General features: G+C 36.8%; 1 protein-coding gene across 1 annotated transcript in view; it reads left to right on the top strand.

Annotated features, from left to right (window-relative positions):
* The window catches only part of LOC104404828 (calcineurin-binding protein cabin-1-like), a gene marked incomplete at both ends in the record, with an annotated part of 44,617 nt that extends 18,193 nt beyond the window's left edge, over positions 1–26,424 (top strand). The window contains 10 exon segments of the mRNA XM_010013356.1: positions 1,802–1,963; positions 3,532–3,738; positions 4,122–4,267; positions 6,118–6,379; positions 8,408–8,668; positions 9,307–9,458; positions 10,594–10,772; positions 18,562–18,744; positions 20,134–20,471; positions 26,311–26,424. Coding sequence (XP_010011658.1) covers positions 1,802–1,963; positions 3,532–3,738; positions 4,122–4,267; positions 6,118–6,379; positions 8,408–8,668; positions 9,307–9,458; positions 10,594–10,772; positions 18,562–18,744; positions 20,134–20,471; positions 26,311–26,424 — 2,004 coding nt within the window.
* Positions 26,425–26,823: the final 399 nt, after the last annotated feature.

Genomic DNA, 26,823 nt, shown 5'->3' with positions numbered 1-26,823 from the left:
GCAGGAATACCATGCTCTTATTAGAGTATCCTGTGATTCTTATATCTTCCTTTTGACTTATTTATCTACACTTTCTGTAAATTTCAAACGTTGTTCATAAATTTCTACAGGAAAAGTAGTGGAAATGAGGTGTCTGCTGTGACTCAAAGATGATTGCTGTGACTCAAAATGTCATTGAAATGCCTTCTAAGAATTGTCTTTATTCTTATTTTTCAGGGGTTTGGCTCTTAATAAATGGTACCTTGTTTTTAGCACAGATCTTTTAAGCAGAAGAGAGTTAGCATCTTATAGTTAATCCCAGCACTTAGAAACAAGTTTCTTACATGAAGAATGACAGAAAAAAATGACAGTGTTTTTAGTGTCAGGGAAGCCAATCATGATGAGAAACTTCTTGTAGCATGCATTGCATGCATAAATAATTGAGTTTACAATCCTGGATGTTGAAAAAGGAGCAGGTAGCTAAAGTAGAAGTAAGATGATAAGCTTTTATACAAATTGCAAATAGGTGAATGCTTTGCATTTTCCATTTATGACTGCAAAATTTCAGTTGAGGAAACTCCGAAGTAAACTGGTGTGCTGAGGAATAGGTGTGGCTGGCTGGGAGAAGTCAGATCTTACTAAAGTTGAATAAATGAAAGTGGATGCTTTTTATCTGAGGGAAAACCGTAAAGGAAATTACTTACCAGTTAATAGAACTCTCCTCATAGTATACAGCTTCCTAAAACTTCAGAGACAGATCACAGTGGAGAACTTGGTATTTTTCTATACCCATCAGTCTCCCAAATGAGATTTACAGTAACAACACTTCTACCACCTCAAATGAATTTTCTTCAGACATAACTGGTGTGCTTTGATACTGGGAACACACACACAACATACTGCTGTTGAATGTTTAAGATAAAATGAATGTAATTTCTACTTGCATATTTCATTTTTTCATTTAAATTTCATGTTGGAACTGATTTTTAAACATCAGTGATTAAGTGTGGGCTTTGTTTTGGTTTTGAAATGAAGATCCAGAGTCCCACTACAGAGATTATTCTTGAATATGTTTTTATTGACTTTGAAATGTCTTCCTGGAATGTGCTCTTTTTTAGTTTGCTTTTTAGGGTTTTTTTTATTATCTTTTGTCTTTGGCATTCAGTTGCAGTTTTCTTTAATGAATGTTTTAGAGTAAAAGCGTCTTCCAAAATGTGAAATGCTACTGATGGGTAGTTTTTCTTGTAATGTTGAAGTTAAAGAAGGCAACTTGCTACAGTGTTTAGTAATTTGGCATCAGTCCAGCCACTTTCTTTGGTGTGGAGCCATCTGTATGATACTGTTCATAGTGTGAAATTCTCTATCCATTTTAGTCAGATTTTCATTAGCTGTCCTTTCTTTTTCCACAAAGTCCTCTCCATTACCCTTTTTCCATGCAGAGGAAATGAATGTTTGTGAATTAGGGTAGAAATTCTTCAGTTCCTTTTTCTTATTCACAGGAGTGACAAAAGCAACTTGGTGTGCAGTGGAAAACTTTGAATGATCTTAAGTCTGAAACATTAAGCTGATATCTAATCTCATTGATTAAAGACAAGAGTTCATAAATTAACATAGGAAAAAAAATGAAAGCACTTCATTGAAAGCTGTTGAAATTACTTGTGTGAGATGGGTTTACAGAAATATAGGTAATATTTGGTTTTAATTTGGGAAAAATACATGTAGTGCCTTAACGTTGTTTTTATCATTAGCCTTCAGGCAACTAGGTAACTTCATGCAATCTTCAGCTTCCAGATATTTTTCATTGGTATTTGTGATGTTGTAGGTTCAGGTACTGCAAAGAGAACTTGCAGCATCCACTTCTGAAGATACTCATCCATACAAAGAAGAGCTGGAAACAGCCTTGGAACAGTGTTTTTATTGTTTATATGGTTTCCCTAGCAAAAAAAGCAAAGCAAGGTACCTAGAAGAACATTCAGTACAGCAGGTAAGATATGTATTATTTAATGTTAGTGGAATATCCTGAAGTGATGGAAGATACACCTTTGGTTTGAATGCCAAATATATTTTGGAAAAAAGCTACTTTTATTTTCTTGTAAAATTTATGTATTTTACATATTGCAGAAAATAAATTAATTTTAAAAAGTATGGCAGCCTTTATGAATATAGAGATAGTTAAAGTGAAATGCTAGTGTAGTCTTATTCATAATAGTGTGCCATTTTGAAACTATTCACAAATTGATCTTACTGAGCTATGATTTTCCTGTTTTCAACAGACAAGAAGTTCAAGTTTGAGGAAAATTAGAGAGGAAAAAAGTCAGCTTGAGAGAAGAAAACTTTAGCAGCCAGCCCTGCAGTTTATGAAAGTGAAAAATGTCACTGTTAAAAATTATGCAAGTAATTTATATTATAGCTTATTTTGAAATCCATCTTGTAGCCTTTTATCAGAAATGTATGAAATTCAGTTGAGTTTGGGAGAACATCTACAGAGTGCCTTGGGAAGAGCATTGAAGTAATAAGAAAGGGACAGAAAAAGCAGGTCAGCAATCCTCTGCCTTGAAACAGCACTAATTATGTTCAGAAATCTCAGATGATTTTTGCATTTACCAAATGCAAGTGATCATAGAATTATAAATTAAAAGCAGTTTCATACAAGTAAAATAATTGTCTGGCTTCTTTGAACTGACCTTTTAAAATACACAAATACTATTATGTTATTCACTGAGTATTTGTGAATTCAGTCTAACTTAGCTGTTAGAAAAGTAAAATAATGAGAACATGGGAATAACTAAGAAAAAGGAATGTATAAGGAGATTACCCTCTGCCCCCAGGCTCCCCAAATAAATCTGTTACATTTGAGCAATTCTGGATGAACAAGTTCTTATTGAAGTCACTGATAAATTGATTTTTAGTAATGGGACTTTCCCATTTTGAACACAGAAGCAAAATTTACTGTAAAGAATAAGATGAACAATAAAAAGAGAAAAACAGTCTAGCAGAGGAAAGTGTAATTTTTATTTTTTTTCTTTTGGTTACTGTTTTCAGATTTCTTTTGGTTACTGTTTTCAATAAGGAAAAGTGAAGGGAAAATATGAAATAAATTCTTAAATTAGAGAGTTTGAAGATTTTTGAGTCTCAGAATTTTGTCTGATTGCCATTTCATTTATTTTAACTTGAGTTTGAAATTGAAGGTGTAGAGCTTTTCTCATCCATATCTTACCCAAGATCTCAGTGTTGCTCAGGATACTTGCGGCTGATTCTTGCTTATAAACAACTTCTAAGCAAGTAGAATGACTATTTTTCAGTGGCATACACTGAATTACAGCCCAAATACCTTCGTCTCTTAAATCAGTGAGCTGTGTGCTATATTTGTGAGCAGCATAAATTAATGGTGCCTTTAGTTGTTCTGTTCTTGGGAGGTTTAATTGGTTTCCTGCTAGAGTAGTATGTATCTTCTTATGAACTAGAGAAGTCATAGAAACTCGTCATCAATATACTTCTGATTTTGGAATTTGAGATAATTGTTTTCCCCCTCTCATCTACCTCCCTCTTCAGGTTGATCTAACATGGGAAGATGCTTTGTTCATGTTTGAATATTTTAAGCCTAAAACTCTTCCGGAATTTGATAGTTATAAAACCAGTACTGTGTCCGCTGATTTGGCCAACCTTTTGAAGAAGACTGCTACGATTGTTCCTCGAACAGACAAGCCTATGCTGAGCCTAGATACTGTATCTGCCTATATTGAAGGAACCTGCAGCAAGGTATAATTAATTGTTTTTAAAAAGTACTGAGAGGAGTAAAAAATGTTGTTATTTTTATGTTGACTTTAAGATAGTTAGGGGAATTATTTATTCCATGGTGTCGGATTTCCTCAAGTAATTTAATTTAAATTAAATGACACCACCAAGGTTTAGTCTTGGAATGGCAAGAGGTAATATTGATTAATATGCAGTCAGTATGAGATGTTCGTTAGTGTTTGTAAGTGCTCTGTGAATCTGTGGAATGCTGTCACTGTCTTCATATTCTGCCTTCATATTCTATGATGAAAAGGCTACTTTCACTACAAGGAAGAAGCAAGGGTGCAACTCCTATAATGTGACTATTTTATTTAACATGAACCTTTACTTTTTTTCTTTATTCTCAGGCACCATCTCTCCCAGATGGTGCAGACTATTCTCCACCAGTGGTGACTGAGTTGTACTATCTTCTGGCAGACTATCATTTCAAGAATAAAGAACAGTCTAAGGCCATTAAATTTTACATGCACGACATCTGTATTTGTCCGAACAGGTCAGTATTATTGATACCTGCTCCACATGATTTATTCTTCTCGCTTCTTTCAGTACTGAAAAGCAGACAACAAAAGATATTTATTTTGGTTTCAGGAGTTTAAAAACCCCAAACTAAAAAGCCTGCAATCCATTATTATAGGTTTATTGTATAATTAAGTGCATCTGTAAAACAATCCAACGAACAAAAGACAGAACAAAACCTATTGTTAAGTATTTGATTGTTTTGAAATTATAGCTGATAAATGGAATGTTAAAATCAAGAATAACTGGGAAGGGCAAGGACCAAGTAATATTTCTTTTTTGCACTTTTGTTCTTTGTTTTGGCATGTTCATACATGACAAGGAATGAAAAATGTCACTGTTAGTAGCATAGCTATAGCAGAAATAGTGTTTTGTAGATTATTAACTGTTTAGGCTGATAGCTTTCTAAAAGTATTGGTCTTGCTGCTGGTGAACTACTTAGAGAATACAAACTCAAGTAAAATATTTCAGTGATACTTAAACATCTTGTTTCTTGATAAGTTACAACTTACTGAAATACCACCAAGATTAAGCTCTATCATCTTAAAAATAAAGCATGTTTTGAAATGAAATGAAATAATCTTTAAATTTACTGATAACTGATTAGATGTTAACTTCCATTTTAATTCTCCTTGAAGTTGCGAGCTTAGGGTCAGTGACAAACTACTAGTTTGATAGACTTGAGACAAGAAAACTACTTCAAAATCCAGTCACATATCAGAGACAAAAGGGAAGGTGAAGGCACAAAGCAATTTTACATGTGAAGTCTACAGAGGAAATAGCTGTAATTTAGTGTTAATGAATCTTCTTGTCTGGGACCTCTGATTAGCAGATTGCTAAAACTTCTGTTTGGAGCTTGATAAAGAAATTGCCACCCCCCGTTTTTCTGTAGCTTTGATACTTTAATACCTAAATGCATAAATAAATGAGTGGAATGCATTTCACTGTGTGATGCTTTGTTGCTCAGAAGATATTTTATGTGGTAGCATAGTATTTTTATCTTAGTCATATGAGATACTTCTTCTTTACATATCTATTACAGCTCTCCTTCCATTCCCTTCAGGAATCTGACTATTGAGGTCACTTGGCCCAGAAATAGGTTTTCAATTGAAATCAACAAGAAATTACAAGCAAAAAAGTTAGAACATTATGATTATACCTTTGCTGTTAGAATTACAGTAAAATTGAAAAATTCCAGGGCTGGTGACCCCAAATGTTAAGGTGAGATTGTGGAATAGAAACTACTCTTCAGACTCTACCGTCAATGATCTCATGAACACAGGACTAGATCCTGAACAGTCCTCTCAGTAAACAGCCTTCATTGTTCATCAGAATTTTCCTACATTAATGAATTTTAGGTTTTGTGATTTTTATGTTGGAAAATGATGGTGAGGATAAAGACCATTCACAGTTCAGTCTAACAGTACAAAATACCATAATGTCTGTCTGCTGGCCGTAGAAATGAAGGGTGTCAGTGTTTGGACAGGACAGGGTGGTCGCTGCAGGAAGATATCAATGGGAGTGCTGCCATTAGAAGTACAGTAATGCTGGTTTTGCATGGCAGATAAACCTTGTTGTTTCGTTTGACTTTCATGTGTGACATGACACTGGGCACAGTAGGAAACCATATTTAATAAAAGCTGTTTGATTTAGGCTATACAGCCTCTGTTTCACTGTTGAAGGGAGGAGGAGATGCAGAGATATGTTTTGATAGGCCTTAAGATGAAAGGGAGAGAAAAGATACAACAAAATTAATCTTGTCTGTGCCATTCAATGTAATGTTTAGGGGGGCAATTGTTCATGTAACACATGCTCTTGCTTGCATAGGTTTGATTCATGGGCTGGCATGGCTCTGGCTCGAGCAAGTCGTATTCAGGACAAGTTGAACTCTAACGAATTGAAGAGCGATGGCCCAATCTGGAAGCACTCTACTCCTGTCTTGAACTGCTTTAAGAGAGCCCTGGAGATTGACAGCTCTAATCTCTCCTTGTGGATAGAATACGGCACCATTTCCTATGCCCTACATTCTTTTGCATCTCGACAGCTTAAGCAGTGGAAGTCAGAACTCCCCCGTGAAGTTGTGCAGCAGGTGGGACCTAACTGAGCTCAGTATGAAGTTTTAACTATTTAAAATTATCTTTTCTAACATAGTAACTTTTAAAATTAAATATTTACATGCTTTATACCAGATATTAGACTGTATGGCTACTTAGTAATATTGGAAATTCTAGTATTTATTTGTATAATCTGCTGGTGTCAGCAGTATTTAAAGGCTTTTTCTTTTTCCTGTGTAAAATTAGTTTGAGCCTGATCTTTGAATTAACTTTTGTACCATTCTGGATAGTGGAATTATATTTACCTTACCATTCTGTAAATGTCATACAGTGTTTCCAGGAAAAGGTGAGATGTATACATATTCACATAGTGAAAAGATCAGGAATTACTCTGATATCTGTGTCCACATGTCATCTCTTCTATCTAAAGACATCCTTCCCCTTTTTATATGTGTTGGAACTATTTACTTAAACAAAAGATCAAAATGAGGTGATTGATAGAATTTTCATAGAAAAAGTTGTTACAAATTCATTAGCTCTTTCTGCATGACAGTGCTGAAAAAGTTGAAGTTTATTGCTAAGACAAAATGAGCAATTTTGAATACTCTCTTACAGTTATAAAAGTTGCTAAGGGAAATGTTTTGTCTGTCTTTTTTGACCAGTAAATTCTATTTCTGCTTTAACTATTCTCACTTAAAAATATTATGTAGTCCACAACTGGAAGCAAAGTGAAAAAAAGAAGTGCTGCTCCTGGGTGTCTGCTGTAAGTTGTAAAAAACTTTCAGGATTTGAACTGTAGAGAAGTGGTATTGGGAACATCCTTTGTTTCCAGGTGATGCGTCTTGTGCCTGAGCATTGCACATCCTATAGACACTTCCATACTGTTTGACCTTAGAAGAAAGATGATGTAAGCACACATATTAAAGGAGAACGTGGTTTATTAAGTAGTATATTTGAAATGACAACTAACAATAGGATTTTCTTTCTGAGGGTTATTACATCCAAGAGCTCCAAAAGTAACTACTCAGAAAATTAAGTTGTTACATTTTTATGCCTTTGATCTATCAAAACTTTGGTGTTACTACTGTCTTGTGGCCTCTTGGCTATAAGGGACTTGCTGAAGAATTTCAGGGATGATGCTGGAGTTACTTCATCTTATCAGATAAAAGGTACAGTACAGAACAGCTATCTTCAGTTGTGGATTAAATGAGAATGTTTGTTTAGGACTACTTGAATCTTCCATTTGAATATATTAAACCCACATATTTACTAAGAAAAGCTCTATTATAATCAAAGATAAATAGGAACAATATAATCTCCATTCATCAGTAATGTGTTTCTCATACATAAAACCTTTATTATTCTCTTCTCATTACAAAATATTTAGGAAAGGAAAGGTTGGTTATAGTTTTTGAAATGCAACAACTGATGAGGCTACTCTTGTAACCCAAGAATTTAAATTTATAGATTTCTTTTTCTGAGAGAGAAAATTACATGTATGCATCTTTTGATCTAGTTTTTTAGGTGACTTTACTGGCAGTTTAATTTATGCTGGTGGTTTTCATTTCTTTGAGACATGGGGGGAGGGTATTCTTGCAATATTCAGCTCAAAATTATATGCACTGCAAGAAGGAAAAAATACGTTTCTTCACAAATGATAATGGTCTGTAGTGGTCCTGGCAGACTTTAGCTGCAGAACAAAAGAAAGTGTCTTTTATTCTTTGAAAAGGTAACCTAATTACAGCTCTGAAAAAGTGGAAAAATTTTTGTAGACACATATATTGGTTTGATATTTTTCAGATTTACGTGCATATTCTTACACTTCTGTCTTACTGTTTTGTTCTGGATATTTGTGTCAGTAGTTACTGAAATGAACAAAAACCTATCCAGAAACACATTTTATGTGTTGTCAGGGTATATTTGATCACTTGGATATGTTCAGGTTGAAAGTGTTTTAAATGACATACCTTGTTTATGCACTTTTATATGCAGGAATATATTTCTAGAACCTTTCATCCCAGCACAGTGAATTCATGTATTCTCAACACTTTGCTCAATCACAGATGGAGGAGCGTCGGGACAGTATGTTGGAGACAGCCAAGCTGTGTTTTACGTCAGCATCTCGCTGTGAGGGAGATGGTGATGAAGAGGAGTGGCTTATTCACTACATGCTGGGAAAGATTGCAGAGAAGCAGAAACAGCCTCCTGTTGTCTATCTGCTGCATTACAAACAGGCAGGCCATTACTTGCATGAGGAGGCTGCCCGATATCCAAAGAAAATTCACTACCATAATCCACCAGAACTTGCCATGGAAGCATTGGAGGTAAAAGAAAGTTAAATATGTAGGTTTGAAAACCTTGTTCTCTACAGATAATGGAATACTAGTTATTATTAGTTCATATTATGTGAATAGCTTAAGTACATGGGAACATTTACAGGACTGACTGGAGAATAAAATGGATCATGTTAGGCTGGTTTTGTTTAAAAGACAGTTTATGTATACACTCTCAGTATTGGACTGGCATACAGAAATCCCACTTCTTGATTTTGCTGTATACGGTTCATTAGTCAGCTTTTATCAAAATAAAATGTGTAGGTTTCACAAGCATCTCATATCTATAAATGCATAAGCTCATGTATGAGTTGGAATAGTAATCATGCCTTTGCTTTTACTGTGTTGGCTGGTAAAAATAGTGCGTCTAGAACATACTCAGTGGTGCTTTGCCTCCAAGCAGACCAGGTCTGCTTTCATTGTTGTATTCCAAAGGTTGTGTAAAATTTTTAGTGTTCAGAATCTTGTAATTTATAAGTAACTTTCAAAGGCAAGAAAAGTCCTATTCAGGTAAGTTTAGGTAACAGATGACTGACTTTTCCTGCGGTTTCTTCAGAGAAGAGGCTATTTGTACTAGATTGCAGAGTTATGAATTCTCTACTGACCAAATGGACTTTGGTGTTTTCTAGGTATACTTTCGACTTCATGCTTCTATTTTGAAACTTGTGGGGAAACCAGACTCTGGAGTAGATGCAGAGATACTAGTTAGTTTCATGAAAGAAGCTTCTGAGGGACCATTTGCCAGGGGTGAGGAGAAGAACACCCCAAAAGTTGCAGAAAAGTGAGTGTTAATTTCCAGGATTATCCTCTGAAAGCATACTGATAAATACTGTGTAATAAACTACTAAAATGAAGCTGAATGAAATGTGAACAAAACAACGTGATTAGAATTAATTCTAATGCTTGAAGTTTTCAGGCATCATGAGCAGTAAGATTATATGCTGCCCTGAGATGTTCTCAATAATTGGCCTAGTGCAGATGGGAAAGGAACAAAAGAGAACAATTTTGATCTTGTGACCCATTTTGAAGGCACTGGTTTTATTTATTAATAAAATTATTTTTTTAATCAACTAATAACACTACAAAAGCAAATGGCCTTTGTTTTCAAGGATAAGAGACTTTAGTCCTCAGAATTTGTCTCATTAACAACTACAAAATAATGTTTTACTATTGACTGGTGACAATGGAGGAATATAACCTGTACTAAAATTCCATCATTTAGAATTTATTAGTAAGATTTGATGACTGTACTGGGAATATTGTAAGAACATGTTGTCATGGTTTAAGCCCAGCCAGTAACTCAGAACCACGCAGCCACTCACTCACTCCCCGCCTCATCCATCCTCCCCCTCCTCCTGGAGGGATGGGGAGGAGAATCGAAAGAATGTAACTCCCATGGGTTGAGCTAAGAGTAGTCCAGTAACTAAGGTATAATACAAAACCACTGCTACTACCACCAATAATAATAATGGTAAGGGAAATAACAAGGGGAGAGGATACAATTGCTCACCACATGCCGGCTGATACCCAGCCTGACCCACGCAGGGATCTGGGCCTTCCAGGTTAACTCCCCACAGTTTATATACTGGGCATGACCTGCCGTGGTATGGAATACCCCTTTGGACAGTTTGGGTCGGGTGTCCTGTCTCTGCTTCCTCCTGGTTTCCCCTCCTCCCTGGCAGAGCATGAGACTGAGAAAAGTCCTTGCTCAGAGTAAACATTACTTAGCAACAACTAAAGACATCAGTGTTATCAGCATTGTTCCCAGGCTGAAAGTCAAAAACACAGCACTGCACCAGCTACTGAGAAGGAGAAAAATGACTGCTGTAGCTGAACACAGGACACATGTAGTCTCTTTTTGTTCTTTGTGTGTGTCCCTAGTATGTTAACACTATCCTTTTTCATGCCTCTCCCAGGGAAAAAACTTGCATGATTGATGAAGACTCTCACTCTTCAGCTGGAACAGTGCCAGGCCCTGGGACTTCCATCCCCTCCTCCTGCGGTCCAGGTCTGACATCCCCACCTTACACAGCCACTCCAGTTGACCACGATTACGTCAAATGTAAAAAACCCCGTCAACAGGCAACGCCGGACGGTACAGTCCCTGTTCTCAATACTGGCAGCACAGGGAGGGGCTCTAGCAGGAATGATCAAACTGCTCATTTTAAGGAGGGTGATGGGTCTGTGGTAACACGGGCAATATTGAACCTTATAATCTTTATAAATACAGTGCTTTAAAATACACTCAGAGCTTTAAGTACAAAATTCAAAGTTGTCACCTGCCACCACTGGCACCTATCACTTAACCAAAACAGGAATGTTGATAGGAGGAGCATGCAGCTCATTGAATTTTCTGTGATTTCTTTTTTATTTTTAAATTTATTTTTTTTCTTCAGAGCTAAATGTCTGTCTGCTCTTGTAAGGAAAAATGTGGGTTCAGTCTTTTTAAGACTGGACACTGTTTCAGTGCCTGTGTGAAATGACCGTGTGAAAATTTGAATTGTGACTGAAACAAGGAAAATTGTTTAAAAGGCAAAACAAAACAATATTATCCTTTTTTTGACGGAGGCATGTGGCAACTATTTTGGATATATTGTGTATCAGCACGAAGTGATTTGCATGACAGTGCAGTAGACTTCATCTTTTAATTTTTCTTTATCATTTACAATGACTGGTTAGCAGCTCATCTCTATAGGATATAAAGTTACACAATAAATTATTGGCTTGTAAATGCAGAAGGTAGGGTGGTATCATAGTGTTATTGAAGATTTTGCAACATACATGTATAGTAAAAGTTAAGTTACTATTTAAGTAACCTGACATTATTATTTGGCTAGGAATTTTATTCTGATTCTGCTTTTCTAGCCATTTGTTTATCCATCTGGTTTTATATAAATATCAGCACTCAAGGAGGAGTAAAATACATGCAATATATACCTTAGTGTTGGTAGAATGTGTCAGGCCCCACAGAAAAGCTTTGCTTGATATGAATTTATTCTGGAGGGTGGGCTGCTTCCTACTGTCATTTTCTGAAGAATGGTAATTTTTAATAACTTTGTTGACATAGTTTTGAGACAAATGTTCCTATGCCTGGAAACTCTGCAAGGTGAATTTATTCATTTTCCCTAGCAAATAATTCTTGGTGAAACTGAAAGATACTTCATTGCTTTCACTAACTAGAGAAATGTTCATTTTATTTATTCTTATATTTTAATCAAGAATAATTCATTGGACTGTTTTGATATCATACGTAGTGTGTTAGTGTGAATGGGTTATGTAGGGACCAGGGTCTTATATTAGCCTTTTGACGTTTTTTGACACAGCAAACACAGAAGGAAGTAAATATTTAAATATTCCCTAAATAACATTCCCTGCGAGAAGCAGTTCTGCTTAAAACTGTATCTGCTTAGGTCCTGGAGACTGTTGAAATGTTCCCAGGAGATACATAAGCTAGATAAATATTCCAATACATGTTATTAGTACATTCACTCAAAGTAAGATACTACAGACTGTGAAATGCTAATTGCCTGATGGCAGCAAAGTTGGCTTCTTAGCAAAGCCTGAAGGTGTGAACCAAGGAATGTCTACCTCTGCTGGGGCTGAAGCAGCAGTTCTTGGGTCTGCTAGTTTAGCCTAGCTAGGACGGAGCTTCGCTGCTGTCAAGCAATTCAAATTGTTAGCTGCTGAAAGAAGCAGAGTTAGGGGGATCTTTACTAAGGCTGTGTGCAGCCATAACAGGTAAAATTGCAAAGTAGTGCATCATTCATGTTTTGTAAGTTGCTGGCACAACTATATTCTGGATAGAGCATATTGGAGAGCCCCAGGAAACTGAAATATTTGCTTTGAGGCAGTTCAGATGGAAGGAAAGCTAACAGGCTGAACCACACTCAGAAGTCTTCCACTTTTATATTATTGCATATATTGTGCTCCTCTGCCTGCATTTGCATTTTACTTGTGTTAAAATCTATACCTTTAAAGTAAAATGCTCTTGACATCTTACTTAGTCACATCACTGAAGAAAACCGATGGCTGCATTTCTATTGTGCCATTCCTAAAAATAGCAAGAAAATACCCATCATTTGACTACTCTTTAGAAGTTGGGGTTTTTTTAACCATTCCTACAACAAAAGGAACTGTCTGTATTGTTGTTCACAGAACAAATAATTTGGCCTAAATTCACCCTGAATGTTTATTCTTTCTGAGGCCTGGCAATACTCTTATTTACTCTTAGTCTTGTATCGGTATTGTTCATCATCTGTGACATAAATTAAGACCATTACATGAGTCTTTACCTACAAAGTTCTCTTATGTTACAACAAGCAAAACATGCTATTTGGGATCCCTGTCATTGCTGACCTAGGAGAACTCTTTTGAGCATTTTGTGTGCTATGCTTCAAGAAAACATGTCCTGTGAGGAAGGAGAGGAGGAATTGGGATGGTTTGTTTAAGAAGAAGACCACTGTAACCTAAACAGTTTTGAAGGCTGTACAAACAGTTAGAGGCAAAACCCCAGGATTTCCTTGTCTATTGGAGACGGAACAGGTATTAGGCTTCAAGTGCATTTTCAATCTGGACATTAGAAAATAGTGTTAGAGTATTATTAGGAAATACTATTTAGAAAAAAGGTAAAACATTGTAATATGTTCCTGGGGATAGTGCAGCACTACAACACTTCAGCACTGGAAGTCTTTAAAAAGCCAGGATATGCAGAAATCACTGTTAAAGCCGAGAGTATTAAAAAGCTTTATATCCAGCGAATGCTGGTAATACTAATTTTAAGTTGTATATTTAATAGAAATGGGAGAAAGGAACCAGTAAATACAGCTTGTGAATAACTAAACTTCTTTTTCAAGGAGACAGAAGTATTGCTGAGTGGCAGCTGTTATTTGCTGGCTGACTAGCTGCTGTCATGTGTGTAAAGTAGGCAGCTTCCTTTCTCTTTTCTTGTCCTTCCACTCAGCAACATCTTTTCCTTCCTTCTGTTAATCCTGTCTTTCCTGTCATCACCCTGGCCTGTTGCTGTTTTATAACCCTCCAAATTGAAAACTGGCATTTGATGGTAGAAGCCTGAGGATTAAACTCTCTTTATTTTCCAAGAGCAAAGTAGGAAACAAGAAAAAACAGGAATTCAGGAGGGACAAAGACTGTTATTATCTGGGATATCACCATATTTGCACTGCTAAATGGCCAGTGTTATATACCAGACCAGGTATACTCATTGTCCTCCTTTATACAGGCTGGATGTATGTGGTCAGTAAAGACCAACTGCAGTACAGACTTCAAGCAGTTTAAATGTACCTAAGTTTTGTGCTCAGAAGGCAGTAAAAGTATTCAAGTAAAAAAAAAAACAAAAAACCAAAACCCTGAATGAGAAATTTGTTTCCCAAAATGTGGACTGGGAGATTGTTGTGAGGTCTTTTTTTGCTGTAATATGCCTTCCTTGTGTTGATACCCAGTTCCATATTGTGGTGGTATTGCAGGTGATGCATTCAGTATCCATTACTATTGCAGTGTTAAAATGTCATGTTGTTGAAGTCTTCACCCATGTCGTGGTATGTTGTGTGTAGTTAGATGTAATTGTCCTTTTTTGTGTTTGTCTTTGCCTGATTGCTTTTGCAACCAATATTGCCCGTGCTGCCTCTAACCTTTATACAAATCTCTGTTCCCCAGGCATCCTCTTCCTGCTTTTACCTGTCACGGCTTGCTTTTAGTAATTGGCTAAACCTGCATGATACACTCACTGGGAAAGGCTACTTGCTTCATGCTGTGGGAGAAGTCTCACTTCATAGTTTGTTGGTCTGTAACCCTGCAAATGTTACGAAGATGCACAGTTTTTTGTAAACGGGGCTTCTCAACATCCTGATGAGACAAAGGTGATCTCTGAGAAACTGTATGCACCAGGTTGTTGCTCACACTAAGCTAAATAAGCTTCTAAGATGGAGTGGATATTTCTGTCCACAAAAAGAACATCCACGTTACCTTTCGGAACGTTAAAATCTTACCCTTCAAAATTCTCTCTCTGCAGCGGTTTAAAATGAAACCTTTTGGTCTGCAGTACATACATACCCTTTTCTGGCACATGGTACTGGATGTTCATGGGGACTGCGTACTGGACCACACTGAATAATGAATCACATCCAGTTTATTACCTTTCCCCAATTCAATCTCTCTTTGATCAGTAAAAATATCACACTGGTGTTTAGTGTGAGATTATGTAAAAAGGATTTCACTAAATAAATGGAACATTGATGAGATACTCTGCTGCTCTGCACTTGAAGACAGAAGAACACAATATAGGACTGCAGGTTACAGAAACATATTCAGTGCTCAGTGCAGCCAGACAAAACATAGATTCTCATCTTTGACTCATAAGAGAACTCCCTTTAAGCATTCAGAGGACTTGCTGCCCTCAAGAAGTTAATCTGCTCCCATGCAAATCTCTGCAATTCTTTTGTTTTAAATAATGTGCGAAGTGCCTTTGATACAGAGCTGAATGTTTTCTTTTGTTATTGGTGGAATCTGTTTCAAGAATGAGAAGTGTGTGATACATCATGTTTCTGACTACACACCAATAAAGGAAAATGCTCATACATGTAGGTGAAGAGGGGAGATATGGTGCCAGGCAGGCAGGACGAAGAGAGAGTATGTACATCCACAGCCTGTGAACAACCCACCTTTATTGCGTGAGATCTGTCGCATAGATATTTTTTTAATAAGGCAGAGTTAGGATGTGACTTGGTGCAGTTGCCATGAGTTCTGCATTACATACTGCAGGACTTAGATATTGACAGAGCTTTTTTATTATATTAAGATACATCTTGGGTAGCCTAACAAATGATAGCTGCTTGAAAACCTCCAGTGATTCTGTAGGTTCTCTGTGCAATTTTTAACTGTATGTAAGAATTAAGCTAAAGACTAAGGGGGAATTAAAACCCATTGCCTCTTGCTCTGTACTTAGTGAATACAAAGAGCAGTTACTGCATTTTTATTTTGGTTAATTATATGTATTTGGAAATTCTCCTTATCATTTTGAAGTCCAGTTCTCCCAATGATTTTCTTATATGCCATCTCGTTTTTTCTCCTCTCCTCTGAATTCATTCTAGTTACTCAGTGTATTTTTTTTAAATGTGAGTCCCAAATAATTAAGACACCATAATTAAGCTTAATTTTCATTAGTGCTCAGTAGAACAGGAAGACTCTCATGTATTTTTTCTGTTGAAGTTACTGATTATACATTCAAGCATGCTAGTTTGCTGAATTGCTTTTACAATAGCATGACATTTTGGCCATTTCTCGTTTGAGAATCACTAATTCTTTACAGGCACATGTGAATATATGTGCTGGGATACATACATACATTTTCTACTGCTGATCTTGTTATCTTTTAGGTACTTATAGATGGATTTATTTATGCTCAGATAATTCTGTGGAAAATGAAGGCCAGCTCGCTAATAGCTTTGACCTTTTATCCTTTGTAGAGTTAGGTACTACACTTCATTTTCTGTTCCCTGGAACTTTACACATCCTCTGTGACTTCTGAGAAATTAACACTAATAACTGGTGGCTGATGCTAATTTTTTGAATACTCCAGTGTTTTTCATCAAGCTCACTTAGTTTGAAAGCATCTATTGCATTAAAGAGGTATCTAAAATAATAGGAGGTTGTCTCAAAAGTAGAGTCTTCCTCTGCTTCTCAGTTATTAGAGTTCAGTGTTAATATCAGGAAGGTTATTTTTGTATATAGTTAGCATATTGAAAGAAAAGGAGGATGAACATACATATCTAGACCTACCCTTGTTTTAATAGATATTTCCAATCAAAATAGCTAGCTAATTGTATGGAGGCATTTCCATTTACTCCCCACAGGGAAAAGCTTCCCTGTCATGCATACATTTGAAATTTAACATGCTAAATCACTGTCTGTTTTTGCATGCTGATAAGTTAGTGTAATTTCCTAGTGATCTGACAGCACTGTTGCATATTGGTCTAGCAGTTCTTGATTTACATTCTAATGCTTCATCTGTCATAACCCACACATTAGAACTGATCTCCAGGCTTATGGCAACAGTTGGAAATGGGCAATTTTTTTTTTTCTTCCCTAGATGAGTAATTCAGCCTCTTTGCCACAGATGCAGAAACTTTCCTTAAAAAAAGCCAAGGTAGATACTGTCAGTCTTTTCCTGATGTCAACTGGGAGTTCAATAGTATCCATTTGTACCACAGAAGGTTATTAAAGCTTTACAAATGAGTCATTTAAAGCTTGACTGACCTCTCTTCAGAAGCCTTCTCTTCCCCTTCTTTATAATTACATTCTTTCTATATAAAACTTGTCATCATTAACGAACTATATAACTTCCAATTAGGAAGCAAATGCTGTTCCCCTATTCTTTTTTAAGAGGGAGTTTTATTAAGATCTGTTCACTGAAAGGGAAGGATTTCTTTGTGTGGTGGTGAAAAACCTATGGAGTGCATAAAATCTGGTTTAATTTTATTGGAATCCTAATAAGCAGAACCTGATCTGCAAATTGAAGTTTTGCAGAGGGATTTTTTTCTTGATAAAATAAATTCATAGGAGGCCCTTAGCTCTCTCCTGAACAAGTGCAATTCAGATGGAACAGAAGAAATTTAATTAAATTATCAGCTCATCTCAAAGCAAGGGCTTTTGCTTTTTTAAGATTTTCTTTTTTGATTTTATCAAGAAAAGGAATGACTAAGAAAGAATGCAGTGAAACTCCCTAGACAATAGAGGTAATGCGCCTCTTGGTTAAGCTATTCCTGTATCTTCAGCAGAAACTGGAAATTAATCCTTTAGGCTGCAGAATTGGAGACAATTGCCTGTATTGGAATTTTGTGTTGGACACTGAATTATGTTGGCACAATATTACAGAAAATGCCAGTTTCCCATCTCAGTGGGAATATGCATGCATCTTCCTGTTGGAGATATGACGCTGTAGTTTTTAGTCATGCAGGGTTGCCTCTTGATGTAAATGAACTTGGGTTATATCAGACAGGTTCCAGACATGGGTGGAAGTTTTCCACTTGGCTGTTTGTTCTGAGGTGTGAATTTTATCCCCCATGATAAAGTCATGATCAGGTACCACTGTAACGTAGTCAGCAGCCAATGTTCACTACTGCAGTTTGTCAAGGCAAAGTCACTTCTATTCTTCTGTCTACTGCCTTGAAGTCCGAGAGTTTTCCTGTCTATTAGACCTAGTTCTTTGATGAATTGTTTATTTGCCATATGAAATCACCTTTCAGAACATTTGGTGAACAGCATCTAACACCTGCAGGATAGATGGCATCCATGATCACTCCTGTAAGTCTTTGCCCTCTAATGGTACTGAGATTTCTGTCCTTCATGAGTAATTTTTACCAGTATTATTGTTCATGGCTTTCTCTTGCCGCTTGAGCTTTGCTTATGTTAGACTCAAAATTATACTGGGCGCTTTTCAAGGGAAACAGCACAGTAAACCCAGGAAATTTTAAAGTCTATACTAGATGAAATATTTATTGGGTCCTTAGTCTAACTGTTTTTGAAAGTTGAACATCACTGCTTTTGAATCAGATTCCAGGGTAATATTCTAGGAAGAAATGTGGTGGGGCAGTGAGCTTTCTATTGCATTAGTGTTAATAATACCTAGTGAAAGAAGACTGGGGTTTTAATTTCTTAGCAGAAAGAGGTGAGATGAAAATGATTAGTTGAAGTAGACAACGTAAAAGAAAATAAATACCTTTTGGACAACAGAATTAGGGGTTGTTAAGGATCCTGTATTGGACTTGTCAGAGGTTTGCAGAGTGATTGCAGTTCGATGTTGCTGTTACTAAGATGCAGGTAACAGCTTGATGATTGTGAAGTGGTGCATTCCTTCTTTATCTCTTTTGCAGAGAGGAGTCAGGATAGCACTGCAGCGGTGCTGTCTGACTCCAGTTCCACACAAGATATGTTTAATGAGCCTGCCAGTTCTCAAGACAGCCTTAGGAAGACTTACACAGAGAAGAGGATTTCTACTATCTGTGCTGATGCCATGATGCCCAGCAAAGAGACCATGGGATCTACAGAGGAAAAGAGTATGCCTGATTTAATAGATAATGTCAGCTGGCATATTATCATTAAAATGTTTCTTCTGGCATGCAGAAGCACTGAAATATGCTGCAGTGTGAGTGAGGATTTTAAGTAGGCGTTACTGCTGCATGTACGTGTAGCTTAAAATTGGAACTGTGCTTTGCTTCCGTGACCATCATCCCAGTTTGTACTACCTGTTAAACCTTATAAAGACAAGAATAATGATAAACTGATGCCTGTGGTGGTCCTTTGACTGGCTTGCCTTCTTCTAGGTTTTTATTTACTCTTTCCTCAATGTTTCCAATTTCTAAATAATTTAAGGAGTAGTCATTAGAAGCTAATCTCAAACAAAACATTTTTTCTTCTCCCTAGGTATAGATGCTCTTTTCTGGCCAATAGCAGCTTGATACTCAGTACATAGAAGAGTACAAGTAGTGAAATTAGATGTTTTATTCCATTGGATACTTTATTTCAGTGGAGAAGTGGAATTGCTGTCTACCAGTTTTCTCCATATATTATAGCACTAAGTGTTCTGTATTCCACTGGAAAATTTGTTTCGATATCCATTAACTGGAATTTCCCTTTGTCTGATGTTTGCACAGTTGGATGTGGCAGTAAATAAAGAGGCCAGATTCCAGTAGGAAAGACAAACAAGCCCAATGTATAAATTTTGCCCACCTTTCCGTGCTGTGGCTGTTTGAGGCATGTTAAGTCTTTTTTGCCAGTTCACGCAGTTTAAAAAAATTCATCTGCATGTAGCAGGCATGTTTTCAGCAATAATGAAATGTGGAAGCTCCAACTGTAACAGATGTTTTCTGAAGTAAGATTTGGTATCCTCTAATAAAAGATGGGTCAATTGAACTGAGTTACCATATGTGGAACTGTAGGTCCTACATTATCCAGAAGACCAGGTTAGCTGCTAATCAGTCTGTCCAAGCCTAAATTATATTCTGGAATTGTGTTCTTCTAGGTAAATTGTTAAGAATAATATTTAACTTGGCAGGATGACTTTAATTTTCTGTTCTTTTTTCCTTTCTTTACAGTAGAATTTTACTGAATTACACCTTTATTTTGTTGTTTTCTCCCCTCCTTCCCCATCTTCCAACAATATATAAAATTCTGCATTGTGTAAGGGGTGCTGAGTTCTTACTATTGCTCAGGGGAAAATCCAGAAAAAGACAATGGAGAGATCAGTGTGTGGCTCTGTTAATATGCTGAAGATTACTTACTCATTGAACATCAGGAACAGTCATAATTTTCTTAGGAACCACTCTGTCTGTGCTTTAATGAAGAGAAGGATTACCATTTGTTGCATTTAATTTTTGTTATTTTGTTTATTTCATTTGCCAGTTTGTAATTTCCATTATCACTTTTGTCTTCTCTTAATGTTCCAGTTGCAGGAAAGTCAGAAGAGCTGTTGGAGAGCTCAGAATCTTACCACCCTACTGAGCCTACTGGCCAAAAGATTCTGGTGGAGTCTCAGACTGCTGCTGGCAATCCCATCAAAACTACAATCCCCCCACCCTCACAGTGGGACTGCAAAAAGAAAGCTGAACCTTGTGGAGATACATCTGAGTTTCCTCATGGTCTTCCAGCAGACCTTGAGGAACAGCGGAAGTTCCTGACAGAGCAGTGTATTTCCTCCTTCTGTCTGTGCCTCAGCCGCTTTCCTCAGCACTACAAGAGCCTCTACAGACTGGCATATCTGTACACGTACAGCAAAACACACAAGGTGAGCAGGCCACTGGCACAAGAGCTGACTATCTGTGTTTATTGCCTGAGTAAGCAAACTGTATTGTCATTCATGCTAGTTCAGAAGTGTCAGTGTTAAAATAGAACAAGTAAGTTTGTTTTGCAGTTTGGATTGGAACTGTGCTTTGGATTGGAACAGCTTCTAGATTGTCTGATACATGTGTGTGAGACCAGTTGAGTTAAAAAATTCTTTATTACTGAAGTAGGTAATTTTTGTCATTCAGCAGAGAATTACCTTTTAGATATGTTACATAAACTAAGATGTTCTCACAAAAATGTCAGCAATTATTTTACTGAATAAGTGGACTGAAAAGTGACTTGGAAGCAGAAATTCATCAGTATTGGTATAAACACATCATGTGACAGACAGGCTTTCTGGGTGTCTTGGATCTTTGTAGAATGAAAATTTTCCTACTGTCAGAGAACAGAGGTCATCTTGAGCAAGACAATTATTTACAGCTTAGAAATCACTAAGTGAAAGTCAGTACCTAAGATCCTACTGTTCATGAGCTGGAGATTTTGGATTATCAGGAATAACAATGATTTGGTGACTGTAATAGTATCAGTTCTTGTTTGAGGGGAAAAAATAACATGCTTCCTCCAGCATGACCCTTCTTCATAATAAAATTAATTTTAAAAGCATTCTGCTATGAATTATCATTGGTTTGGTTTTAGAGTTATGTCTTAATTTTACTTCTGCATACTTCAGTTATTATAATAATTTGTCCTTCTGAAGTATCAGTAAATTGTGTCTGAACAGTAGGTTGAAATTATCAGAGTTATTTCTCTAGTTGCCATAATGAAGGTTTGAACTCACAGATTTTGTATTTGGAAGTCTTGTGTTATGTCATATGCTGCACTGCATGGCTTCCTGAATTCTCTCCCCACCAGTACTGAAGCTTGTGTGAATAACAGGGAAGGGAAGGGAATGGAAACAAATCATACTCCTCGCCTCATAGCAGAAAACATACCAAGAGCACTGCTGTGAATTGAGCAGTAGCATGTCTTACAGATCTACTGAAAGGTGATGAATGTTCCATTTGGCTGTACAGTGATTATCCAGAAAAATACTACCATTTTTTAAAGATAGTTTGTTTTGAAAACATTCTTATGCTGTTTGTATGTGGCAGTTGTTATTTTTTCCATGGAACTAATCATTAATAGGAGCTGTAGATTCCTGCAATCTGTCATTACTGTTGCTGACAAATGATTTTTTTAATCAACATTCAACAAAAAAGGCTGCCTGTTTTCAATTTATTGGTTCAAATACCATGTCCTTGCTTGAGGACCTACTTGCAAAATATTTTTTTTGTTTTAAATTTCCTGGTGCAGCCTTTTCTATTTCTTTTTGTTTGTCTCTCCCTATATAAATAACAATTTAGTGATTTGTAATGGTTTTCTGGGTGAAATACACATTGTTGTCTAAATCTACCTCCTCTTGGAATTCAGAAAAATTGAATCCTGCCTGTTTGAGCCCAGTAGTTACCAGGTGGCTTTAACTAGGGCATTGTTGGCTTTTACTGTCCTGTTTTATGACAACTACTTAACACTGCAAAAAAAATCTTCCTACTGATATATGTACACTGCATACTTTCATGAGGTTGGAATTTTCTTTCTTTGATGACTCATTCAGGCTTTTGTAGAGCAATGTCAAATGTCTGTGTTTTAATGGTACACTAATATGTCTTCAGTGGGAGTTATACTCCTGAACAAAGTTAAACCACAAAATGCAGCTATGCATTTTCAGCAGTAAGTAAGTGGAGTAAGGAGTATGATGATAAACCTGATTTCAAAAAATAAGATAAATTACATCAGGTGGAGTTGCTGTGGGGGCAGAGTGGATTACTGGTGGATTTTAGAAAGCTGAAATTGATTTTTAAATGCATATAACCATCTTGGAAAATCCAGCATTTATGCACCAGTGCCAGGAATTTGTATGAAGAATTTAGACTGATGGCCAAACTTCATGGTTGGCTGGGAAGGAGAGGATTGGCAGGTCTCCATAGTGCATAGAAAAACAAGTTTTCATATGCAAACTGTTTTCTTCCATTTTACAGTATTACTGGCTTGCTTTTTTTAACATCTTTTCAAAATCTTTCAACATTTTGGTTTTCCCCTGCTTACTATTTGGAGGCTATTTCTCTCTGTTTTATCCTGTTACCAGAGCAAATTTGTATATAGCTGTTTTTTGTTGGAATAAATGTGCAGGAAAGTAAGGATGAATTTTCACTGCCAGTTTGGGCAGTAGTTTTAGTTTCCCATTCACCTTGTATCTGTGTTGACGTAAAGTCTTCATCCTTTGTGATTTTTACCTCCAGAATGAGTGTTGGCACTGATGAGTTTGGAAGGAGAAGACAGGATTTGGCAAGATGCTGTTTGTCAATATAACTAACAAGTTCTGTGAGAAGTGTTTGCCTTATGGTCTGTATGGATCAGTATGTACAACTGGTCGCATACTCTGCAACCAGCAGGTTGTCAGGAAATAAAAATATTTACTTAGATGCTTTTTTAATCTCAAAATAAAAAATACTATGTAAGTCCTGGAAGAATCAGCTCACAGATACTGTTTGTATGACTTAGGGGGTATTTTAAGCTTGTATTTTCTATGATGTTTATTATTAACAGAGCCCTTAATGGGGAAATTAATGTCAGGTATAACATAATGTCAGTAGCATGGCAATTTAGTCAAACTAGGCATAATACATGCGTGTACAAATGTATGTAAAAAGATTATATATATATTTAATATATACATAGAAGACAGGCATAATCTGCTAGCATAATGTATGTAAGCAATTCAAGTTGCAACAGTCTGGTAATAACGGTTCATTCAAAAGGCTACCCTTCAAGGTCAGTAGTCTTTTTAGTTTTGCTTTTATTTGATACAGTAGTACCAGGTATTTTTTGAAACAAAGCCTTCTAACAGACTACAAAAGAAAATAGAGGGAAAGATTAAGGTATAGAAGGTTGTTTTGTACATCTCTCAGCAACACTTCGCAGAGTTTCAAATTTAGGTAAAAGTGTCTTCTGACACCATTCCGTTAAGATGTATCCATCTCAGGTGAGTCAGATTTCCACTTGGTTAACCGTAAGAGGTTTTCCTTTTCAACTTCAACAATGCTGGTAAATTTTTTTGCAAGTTATTCTACCTGTCAGTCATCTTGTCATTGAATCTTGGGGTGATAAAGACGTGGGAAGCAGCAGCTGAACTGGAAAGAGTACTTCATAATTGCCCTGAGTCAGACAGCCAAATCCAGCATTTCAGACTAGCAAGCCGTATGCCAAGAAGAATAAATCTTTTTTGCTATGTCCTGGATCCCTTCACCCACTCCTAATAACTTCATCAGCTAAAAACTAAGCAGAGCAGACTCAGTGAAATCTAATGAGTTGAGACCTGTTCAGGCGTATTCACTGGGAATAACTGATCATGCTGATTAAAGGAGAAGGGTAGTGGAAAATCTGTAACTACATCTTTTATTCCTATTAGTTTTGTTTGCGTGAAGTTACCTGGTAATTGTCCCATTTGTCCGAATGATCTTTTTTCCTCCTAGCTGGGTTACTGTCATCATTTTGTTCATTAAAAGCCTCTGAATTATATGTACCAGATACATGCCTATGGATGGTCAGTGTAACGTGCACAGGAGATCACCAGAGCATGACACTACACTTAATGGTCTCTTAACATTTTCATCATAAAACTTAGATTCAGGAATAAATCCACAGCTAAAATTTTAGACTGGGATTTTATATTTAAGCTTTGTGGTGGTGCCTTGCTTGAAGGTTTTTGGTTTTGTTTAATTTTCAGGTGATATTTTAACTGGAAGATTCAGATTGCCACACATTAGGCAATTTTTTACTTTGTTTTCACACTTGAAATTTACTTAGTTTTCTGATGACTGATTGGCATAAAATACAGCATTTACATGCTGGATCTTGGATGTTATGATAGGCTTATTTGTGCTGGATTCTGATTTTACTCAAAACAGGATGACTTTCATGGAAGACCAGGTTTTTGTAGGTTCTTTATCATATTTTCTTCTGTATGTATTTCAAAGTATTCTGCAGGCTTAGGTTAATAGGATTACAGAAATACGTATTACAAAAGAAGTACCGTAGGAAGAAGTTAGTCTACAGTTAAGTTTACATACTTTGATTTCTACAGTCTTAATTAAATTTGATACTGAGTGATAATAATTAAATTTTCTGGGTCCTCTGACTAGCCAGAAGGCACCTGGTGATGTTTATGAGTGTACATGTATTTGTTCCACACCAAAAGAAATCTCTGCAAATCCCCTTGACTGTTGTACGCTATAATCATGAAGGTCCTGTGTAAGTACCTGTATCAGCTCTCTGAATGAAGGATTTTTGACATCCATAAATGTCTGGTTAGTATTTCCAATGTTCAGCCCTTTTGCACTTAAATCCATAATCAGCATTTTGCTGGAGGGGATGCTCCAATTCTGGTAAGACATGGGAGATTTCTGCATGATTACTGTCATTAGGACAAAAGCACTTACGATTGAGCAGGGATTTTACTGTTTAACCAAAGCCTTGTAAAGAAACTGATCTGGAAGACAGGATAAGAACTTTGATAATAAAAAAAAAAAAAGTCTGACTGGAATATACTTTGGTGGATATGATTTAATCAAATTTATTATTCACAAAAGCGTATTTCCAGCCCAGAGAAAACAAATCAGAATTCAACATTCTCTTTTGGCTGTGTGGACCACACATCTTCCTCTTTTTTTAATCTGCTCTGTACTGAAGTTGTTTCTAAAAAAGCCAGTCTAATGCAACTTGAATGCTAATTTCTAGTACTGAAATAAGAAATTACGTAAAGCAAAACTTCCATCAGTGAAACCTTACAATTAATAATTGTCCCATCTGTTACTAATGTTTTGCCTGGAGCCAGCAGCTGTCCCTAGTTCTCAACTACACAAAAGATGTTCATGTATTGAACTCTTAGAGGCGTAGTGCTTCTATAAATTTTTGATTGTTGTCTATCATTTAGTCTCCTATTGATACATTCTTGTTAACTCACTGAGCAGTGTTAACCAAATTTGATGACAAGCATGGACTTTTCCAGAGAAGTTAAGTGAAATTACATGGAGGGCAATGGCTGGTAGGGGTTAAAGGCCTGAATTCCCCACCCCACTAAAAGAAGACTGTAGTCTATGCCTAAAGCTCTTCTGCTACACTTGGGCTAATGCCTTGCAGGTCGTTAGCCTAAGGGGAGAGCTGAGGGGCATGTTCCAGAGCATGTGTGTAGGAAAACAAGGGGCTGGGGGGCAGTGTGGGGCCTGCTCTGTGGAGGAAGGCTGCAGAATACCCAGGACAGAAGTTCCACTGTTTGCTGAGAAACTTTATATTTTTATATGTAAATTATTTTATACTGAGCAATAAAATTCAGCTTTTAACAAAAAAATTTAAGATGTTTTAAATATACCTGTAGTTCATGTCTCTGCAGGTGATAAGAGCTGGAGGGTGGATCTCAATGAAATGGAGACAGGTTAAAAAAAAAAGACAAGAAAACAGAACTTGATGGTATGAGGCTGGATTCAGCAGCTGTAGGTGACTGACTAGTGTGTGGGGGCTGATCACTCTGGATGCTTGCTCCAAGAAGCAAGTTGGCTTCTCTCTGCTGAGGGATGTCTTCTCCAAATCACATGCCTCCACAGATACTGTTGTAACAGCATCTATGTGGAAAATGAAAAATGACAATGCATTAATAAATAAAAGCGAGTGAATGCTTTAAACTTCTACCTGTGGTGGCATTTCTGTCCTCTGCCTGCAACTCACCTGCCGCTTTTTGTCCACAGAACCTGCAGTGGGCACGCGACGTGCTGCTGGGCAGTGGGGTCCCCTGGCAGCAGCTGAAGCACATGCCTGCACAGGGCCTCTTTTGTGAGAGGAACAAGACAAATTTCTTCAATGTAAGTTTACAGAACTAATAAACAAACCCCTGCTTTCTCAGCCATCATTGTAACACCAGCTTCTCATTTGGAAGGTTTGCAAAGGAGCAGTAATGTGAAATTCAGCAAAGGAGCATTAAACAAGCCATGAGAGGCTAAAGGAAAGCCAGAATTGTATCATAGAGAGATTTAATGGGATTTTCCTCTCTTGAAGGGAACCACATTAGAAGGATTATTTCTGATGAGCTTGAGTTATGCATCATTTACCATGCACTTGATGGTTGAGCCCTGTATAAAAATACTAATTCTGTTCATCTTAATTATCCTCCTGTTTACTGATTCTCAACTAGACTTTCACTTCTCATGTCAAAAAATAGTGCTGGTTCCTCTAAGAAATCTCTGGAGTTGCAATGAGCTTTC

Source organism: Nestor notabilis, unplaced genomic scaffold (genome assembly GCF_000696875.1).
Source record: "Nestor notabilis isolate BGI_N333 unplaced genomic scaffold, ASM69687v1 scaffold8614, whole genome shotgun sequence".
NCBI lineage: Eukaryota > Metazoa > Chordata > Aves > Psittaciformes > Psittacidae > Nestor > Nestor notabilis.
Note: the sequence above shows the minus strand (reverse complement) of the source record. Positions and strands in the feature narration are given on the sequence as shown.